The following is an 8,603-nucleotide window of genomic DNA, read 5'->3' on the forward strand; positions in this document are numbered from 1 at the left end:
GCGGAGGACGATGGTGATGGCGATGACGCCCAGGGTTGGTGGTAGTGATGGTTATGGTTGATGGTGATGGTAGTGGTAGTGGTAACGTTGGTGATATCGGGGATGGCAATGGTTGGGTGAGAGATAGATTGAGGGAACCGTGCCGAAAACGGTTGAGGGTGAGAAAGAAGGAAGCAGAGGAAGGTAGAGATAGAAGCGACAGGAACAATGTGCATCGAGATAGATAGAGAGAGAGAGAGAGAGAGAGAGAGAGAGAGGGAGAGAAAGAGATAGAAAGTGGTAGAGCGAAAGGGGTATGGAAAGGAAGAAGACAAAGTGAGAGAGAGAGAGAGAGAGAGAGAGAGACGCGAATGGCAGAGGTAGAGATATAGAGAACCGTCGGATCTGGAGTTGGAGGAAGAGGAGGTAGAGGTAGAGGTAGAGGTAGAGGTAGAGGTGGAGGAGAAGGAGGAAAAGAGTGGCGGAATCGGTAGAAAGCAGCAGTTGCCGCTCTCGGGGGCGGCTGGCTGTTATCATGAGAAACAAGCTTCCACTCTGATTTTTTAATCCGATCCGCACCCCCTGCCACCGACTGAATTTTAAAATAACTGCAGAACGCCATTTGCTCCTCGCAAACAGACTGGGGTTAAGCCATCCCTCTCTACCTACTCTACCACCACCTACTCTTTCACCTTCCTCTCTCGGCCTTTCCACCTTCTTTCTCTTTTACTCCTCTTTTTTTTCTTTTTTTTTTTTCCTTTTTTTTTTTTTTTACTCTTCTTTCTATCTCTCTCTCTCTCTCTTTCTCTGTGTTTCTCTCTCTCTCTCTCCCTCTCTCTCTCATTTTTTTCCACTCTGTTTCAACGATTCAGAGCCAGTTCGTCGTCGTACTCCCTTTTACCCTTTTACGTCTCTTCTTCGCGTTTATCCTGTATGTACGAGAGACGACGTATCAGCCATGGGACACGCGTGTGCGTTCGTACATTTTTACGGGATACTCTGAATGGAGTGAGTGAGAGAGAGAGAGAGAGAGAGAGAGCGAGAGCGAGAGAGAAAGAGAGAGAGAGAGAGACTCTGATATAGAAGAGGAGGATTCGAAAAGAAAGAGATGTATATCGGTATGAAAGCGGGACCAATGCTGCCAAATTGAAATGTTTAGAGTCTTCGTTTTCTACCACCACCCGTATATATTCCTACCACCTGAATAAAACCAAACTGTTGAAATTTGCGATCGGCCAGAGTGCCTGAGCATGAAGAGGATAGGAAAAAGGGATTGAGAGAAGAGGCATAGAGGGAGGGGTAGAAGGGAGAATGAAATGGGAGTGAGAAAAGGGTGATAGATATATTTGTATGTTGTCCTTCGTTCTCTCTCTCTCTCTCTCTCTCTCTTTGGAGGCAGAAAGAAAGCTGGATAAGTGACAGTTTTATTAATTTTCCATCTCCTGGTGTTTTCTCTGCAGTGTTGGTAGGTCTCTCCCTTCCTCCTTCTCTCCCTCTCTTTCTTTTTCTCTCTCTGTCTGTCTTTCACACGCACATACACACGTACACAGATACATACACATATCAACATTCTCTGGCTATCTCTTTTCCTACCCACGCGTCGCGTTCCATAGGGTGAAAATAAAGCTCAATAATGGCGACGGCCGTGACGTTGGGGCTACCTTTCGATGTCTCTTTGAAATGAAATAAATCGTCAGCCGTTCTCACTGTTCTATGTCTCAATGTTACCAATTTTTTCTCTCTCTCTCTCTGTCTCTCTTTCTTTTTTCTGAACTCTTAAAGAAAAGAAAAAAGAGAGAGAGAGAGAGAAGACTGTCGCTCGTTTTCCGGTAGAACGATTCTATCGCATCGTATATACATATTTCTTTTTCTATTACTCGCGTACAAATCTCTCAAACGATATTTCTTATTTAACATAATCCCCGTTAGAGTGATTTGCGTTATGACGAAATGGCGGCTATCCTCGTTGAAATGACATATATATACGATACATATCATACATATATCGTATGGATCTTTTATCGAAGAAAATTATTCACACGATTTCTGTATCAAGAGAGTTCTCGGACGAGAAAAGAATAGTATCGAAAAAAGAAAACAAAAGAAAAAAAGGGAAAGCAAATAAAGAAAAAAGGAAAAAGAAAAAAAACGATGAGAGTGAAAGAGAGAGAGAGAGAGAGAGAGAGAGAGAAAGATCATGCGAAGTATGAGGATCTCGTAGAAAAGCCGTTAGAGTACTTAGAGTTTCGAGCCGAAGTAGTCGCGTCTCATCTCCCTTGGGTGGTGCTCTTATCGGTTGGAAAAAGAAAAACGTCGGTCGAGAATAGAGAAAGAGAGGATGGTACATATCTAACGGTAGAGAGGAAGAAGACAGAAGATGAATGAGAGAGAGCGAGAGAGAAAGAGATAGAAAATGGTAGAAGGGATCGAGAAGCATCTCTCTCTCTCTCTCTAGAGAGAGTACCGGACGGTCGCCCAACGCTGGAAAATTTAATTTCGATCCCGTCGATTCAGCAGTTATACCAAAGTTTAATCTTTGATAAGGGTTAGTCTTTTAGTAATGGGATCCCAGAGGGTCGGTCGCTTCGGACGGACTGGGTGAGGCAGACGACTAAAGAAAGGAGAGAAAAAAAAAGATAGAAAGAGACAGATAGATGGAGAAAGAAAGAAAGTAAAAGAGAGAGAGAGAGAGAGAGAGAGGACAGAGGACACCTCTCCTCCTTTTTTTAGGATGGAAGGGAAAGAGCTTAAACCGTTAGATAGAGATCTGCTCTTGGGATGAAAGTACTACCTTTCCGCTTATAGCTTCTCTCTCTCTCTCTCTTTCTCTCTCTCTTTTAACTAAGCAGGACTCAGACTTTTATAACGTTCGCGAAGGCGTAACGAGTCTCACGATTGGATAAGTTTTCCCGACACGACCTTCCGCGGTGATTCCAGGATTCCTTCTTTTCTTTCCTTTTTTTTTTTCTTCTCTCTTCTTCTTCTTCTATCTATCTTTCTTTCTTTCCTTCCTTCCTTCCTTCCTTCCTTCCTTCTTTCTTTCTTTCTTTCTTTCTTTCTCTTTTCCTCTTCATCGTCCTCTCCAAAGCGACTTTACCTTCTCCTCCTTCTGGTCTATTCCAGACCGCTTGTATCCGGGTCACGCGCATCCTTCAGACGATGAAGACGCTTAACGATCGGATGGCTTAATAAACGGATAACTCGTACGATCGTAACCGCGTTCCAATTAAGGAACCAAGAAATAGATGTAGAAATAGAAGAAGAAAGAAACGAGGATAAAAATGAAGAAGAAGAAGAAGAAGAAGAAGATGATGATGATGATGAAGATGAAGAAAAAGAAGAAGAATAATAGCCGTGTTTCTTATTTACGATATTTAGTATATCTAAGTTTTATTTATAACTCGAATTAACATTGACTTATTACTTCGGTCGTTCCTTTTGATCGGCTAATTAGCCGACTTATTTGTTTGAATTTCAAATGGGTCAATGGGAAAATGATAATGGATAAAGATGATCGAGATAAATAGATAGATAGATAGATAGATAGATCTTTCGTATAAGATAGACAGACGGATCTAATGATTTCTATCGATATTGTTCTAATTATTTATCTATCTTTAGATTTTTTAATCTTTTCAAATATAAACGTTCAACGTTTAACTAGTTTATGTAAAAGTTTCCAAAGTATTTCGATTGCCATGTAATCGTTCGATTATTACGAATGGCCGGAAGAAATTTTTAAACTTAAAACTATAAAATCGTAAAAAAATTTTGCACGATTGATCAGCTACGATATATAAAAGTACGTAAGCTTCAGAACGAATCGTAAATGTAAATGTAAATATTTAAAAGATAATTGTTAATCTGATCTCACTTTTTATTTTTACTTTATTTCTTTTTTTTTTTTTTTTTTTTTTTTTTTTTTTCTTTGCTTCTTTCGTTACAGTTATGGGATGGATTTGAACGGTGCAAGGCGGAAAAATGCTACGAGAGAAACGACGAGCACTTTGAAGGCTTGGCTGAACGAACATAAGAAGAATCCTTATCCTACTAAAGGCGAGAAGATCATGCTGGCTATAATCACGAAGATGACGTTGACGCAGGTCTCGACGTGGTTTGCCAATGCACGAAGGAGATTGAAAAAGGAGAATAAAATGACGTGGGAACCACGTAACAGAGTCGAGGATGAGGATAACAATAACGAGGATGACGATAGCGGTAGAAAGAGCGTCGATGAAAAGGATCGTCTCGGTGAGTTTTATTTAATAGACTTTTTACAATGATTGAATCTTTATTTACGTCTATCAAAAAGTTCTGCTTTAACATGGATTTCTTTTTTTTTTTTTGTTTTTTTTTTTTGTTTTTTTTTTTGTTTCTTTTTTTTCTTCAACTTTCACGGACGAGTATATAATGTAAATACTCTGTGATGTGTTAATATCAACGATAATTATGAATTTTTAAATAACGTCAGAATGTATCGTGTTCTTTTCCGAGGAAGATCAATTTTTTCTCTCTCTAATTAATTGACTGCTTAATTAATCAAAAGAAAAAAAGAAAAAACTTCGAACAATTGTATTCCCTATCAAGATAAAAGATTGTTAATATTAATAGAAATTAACGTGTCAGTTCACGAATAGATTATACTTATTATCTTCTTCCAAAGGGTTAACTTCTAATTGATTTAAAAAAAAAAAAAAAAAATAGAAAAAAAAAATAAATAAAAAAAGGAAAAAATAAAAAGAAAAGGACTAATCATCGAAGAAGAAATTGTTAATGTTTAATAAAAAATTATCTCGTCGAAATTAAACGCCGCGAAAAATAGTGTCAAAAAAAAAAAAAAACAAAAACAAGAACAACAACAACAACCAAAAAAAAAAGACAAAACAAAACAGAACAAAAAAAAGGGATAGGTATATTAACTTCTTTAATACACAAATCAAAATTGACAGGAGTAGAAGTAGAAGGAGGAGGAGGAAAAGGAGGAGGAGGAGGAGGAGGAGGAGGAGGAGGAGAACTTTTCGGTAGATCCAAATTCATTTCAGATAATGAAATCAACGATAAAAATGTGATAATGTTATTAGGATGTCATACCATAAAGGAGGATAAATTCGATAATTACAGATTCAAAGGATTCGGGTACGGGTTCGAGCGAGGACGGTGAACGGCCAGCTCACAGATTGGACCTATTACATGGCACCAGCGGTGGTTCTGCTGGAGCACAGGGTAGAACGGAGAGTGAATGGAGTGAGTCACGTGCGGACAGTGGTCCGGATAGTCCGGAATGTCTATACGATCAAAGGGAGCCAAGGCATCCCTTACAGCTTCAACATCCGGCATACCTTGCATCAAGCCATGGCCGATTACTTCGTCATCCATCGCCGGAGAGTACGTCGCCTAGTGGTCATCATCATTTACCACCTAGTACGAGTGCACCATCGACGGGTAGTGCAGTGACGACGAAGCCAAGGATTTGGTCGTTGGCCGACATGGCAAGTAAGGATGGTGAACAACAAAGTCCTAATCCAACGACGATGACGGGTCTGACGTCGCCGTATGCTGGTACGGGAGGAGGTGGTGGAGTTGGTGGTGGTGGTGGCGGTGGTGGTGGTGGTGGAGGAGGAGGAGGAGGCGGTGGTGGTGGTGGTGGTGGAGGTGGAGTAGGAGGAGGAGGAGCTGGTACAGGTGGTGTTCCTGGAAAGCTAGTGAGCCCATTGGCGAGTCGTTTACCACCTCATCATCCGTTACACCCGGTGATGCATCCAGGTACACAATTTGTAAGGCCTCACCCGGACTTTTATCGAAACTTCTATGGGGCCTCCCACCTTGGTTCCGGAGATATGTCATTGCTCGAAAGTTACTCGAGAACATTGGGCGGTCTGGGTGGTGTTATGCCACCCTCGACCGCTCCGAGCATATTAACGTCATCCTCCTCGTCAATACCAGGCGCCAATAACGCTAAACCGTTCTCGATCAATGGAAATTCCGGCGTTACCGGTGGACATACGGTTATGCTTACAACAGCGTCGTCCGGTCTCTCACCGTCGTCATCATCGACGGCATCCTCGGGTGGATCTGATCATTCGCCTCATCCAACCGGTGGCTTGCCACCAAGTCAAGAGCTCAAATCGCCTGGACGAGTGTGATTCGACGTATAATAAATAAATAAATAAATAAATAAATAAATAAATACAAGAAAAAAAAAACAAACAAACAAACAAAAAGTAAGTGTCTCAACTCTTTAAACGAAAGAATATAAAGGGGGGAAAAAGAAAAAAAAAGAATGGGAAAGGGAAATAACAACAACAACAACAACAACAACAACAACAACAACAACAACAACAACAACGACAACAACAACAAGAAAAAAGAAAGAAAGAAAGGAGGAAAAGAAGAAGGGAAACAAAGAGAAAAAAGAAGATGAAAAAGAAGAAGAAAAAAAAAATAATAGAGACAAGACTTTTATGGTCGCCATACGATTATTTCATCGTATGCGACAAACTGTGCTGTGCTCTGGTGTGTCCGACAATAATGACAGACTACAATCTTGTAATTAGTGTACAGTGTGAACGACATTGGAGTATGATAACTTCACAACACGGCCACCCCTTTTTATCCCGCTTTTATCCCCCATCTCCCCCTTTTCCGTCATCCCCCTCCTGTCCTTATCCCAATCCCTTTTCCAATTCACATCCGGTTGTCTTCGATCAACGAGAAATCGTAGTCCTGAATATCCGTAGAAGCTACGGCTATCATGGTAAAACTATCCTAGCGCTGACTCGATAGTAACACATTATATATAAATATTATATATATATATATAAATATACATAAACATATGACGATAATATTATTATTTATGCGTTTGTAAATAGTAGAGATGGCCTAGTAGAGAGCGTCCGGCCAGTGTATGTATTGTATGTAGAGTAGGTACACAATTATTATTATTATTATTATTATTATTATTATTATTATTATTATTTCATATTATTAATATTATTATTATTATTATTATTATTATTATTATTATTATCATTATTAATAATATTATTATTTTTAATATTATTATTATCACGAGATCATTATTCGTACCGATGATCATCGTCCTCTTCATCATAGTCATCGTCATCGTCATCTCGCCATCGTCATAATCATTATTATTATTATTATTATTATTATTATTATTATTATTATTATTATTATTATTATCATTATTATTATTATTATTATTATTATTATTATTATTATTATTATTATTATTATTAATATGATTAATTATTATTGTTATCGCAATGTTTATATCATCTATTCGCGTCGGCTCGGTCGATTGTGACGAGGTATGGATTCCGCTCGCGATTTGCCTCACCATTGAGATTCCCGTTACGCTCTATCATCGCGTTGACAAAAGTAAAACATAAACAAAAAGATAAAAGAAATCATTGTCCGTGAAAAAGTATGAGAGAGAGAAAGAGAGAGAGAGAGAGAGAGAGAGAGAGTGCGAAGACAACGGGAAAAGTGTTATACTTAAGTGTGTGAAAGGGCGTGTTGAAAGGGCGTAACGGTCGTTTAAAGGAAGAAAAAGAGAAAAAAGAAAAAAGCAAAAAATGAAAAAAATGCAAAAAAAAAAAAGAAGAAGAAGAAGAAGAAGAAGAAGAAGAGGAAGAAGAAGTGGAAGAAGAAATGGGATAAAGAACACACACAAACACACAAACAAGCAGCTGAAAAGAAAATGGGGGAAAAGAAAACATATCGTGTCATGTCGATAGCGAACGAGATTGCCATCACCTTTTAGTCATTCGTGTCAAAAACAAAATTTCACGCGGCTCAACGCGATTGCCACATTGGCAGCGCCCAACGAGCGCAGACTGTGTCTTTTCGCAATAAATGAATCATTACGAAAAAAAAAAAAAAAAAAAAAAAAAAGAAAACAACAGAAAGAAATCGAATGAAATTTATAATTCCCTTGTTATACTCCGTAATACCGTTCCCTTCCACATACTCCTTATTTTCCCACTCACTATCAATTTCATAATATATATATATATATATATATATATATATATATATATATATATATATATATATAATTAGACTTAGATCAACCGGTAAGTAAAGAATTATTATCTCATAATTTTTTGATCAATCTTTCTTTTTTATTATATATATAAATATATATAATATATTTTTTATTTCTAATATTTCCAATATTTCTAATATTTTTATATATAAATAATATCATTATATAATATTTAATGTTTATAATATTTTTTATTTCGATATTTATATATATATATATATGAAGTATCTATTGCGAAGAAAAAAAAATGAGATAACAACATTTAATTGAGAATAAGGAAAGACAAAAAAAAAAGAAAAGAAAAAATAAGACAATTAGGGCAAAAGATAAAGATATTTCAGAAATCTGATAAGAACAGTTATATATATATATATATGTATATGTACACATAGTATATGGAGTATCATCGTGATATCAATCGTTCGCAAGTGAATCACATCTGAGATTCATTCTGGCGCCTGAATCCGAAGAGAAAATGAAAGACAATAACTTCGATGGAGTAGTCGAAAGAATAGAATAGACTAGAACAAAATGGAATAGAATAGAATAG

General features: G+C 37.6%; 1 protein-coding gene across 4 annotated transcripts in view; it reads left to right on the forward strand.

The window, feature by feature from the left end:
• Positions 1 to 6,252, forward strand: part of LOC124956207 (iroquois-class homeodomain protein IRX-6) — a 52,867-nt gene extending 46,615 nt beyond the window's left edge. For all 4 annotated transcript variants that reach the window (XM_047511694.1, XM_047511695.1, XM_047511693.1 and 1 more), the window contains 2 exons: positions 3,926 to 4,230; positions 5,101 to 6,252. In XM_047511694.1, the coding sequence (XP_047367650.1) occupies positions 3,926 to 4,230; positions 5,101 to 6,122 (1,327 nt within the window). In that variant the 3' untranslated portion in view covers positions 6,123 to 6,252. The remainder of the gene's footprint in view (positions 1 to 3,925; positions 4,231 to 5,100) is intronic.
• Positions 6,253 to 8,603: the final 2,351 nt, after the last annotated feature.

Source organism: Vespa velutina, chromosome 21 (assembly GCF_912470025.1).
Source record: "Vespa velutina chromosome 21, iVesVel2.1, whole genome shotgun sequence".
In the NCBI taxonomy this organism is placed as follows: Eukaryota; Metazoa; Arthropoda; class Insecta; order Hymenoptera; family Vespidae; genus Vespa; species Vespa velutina.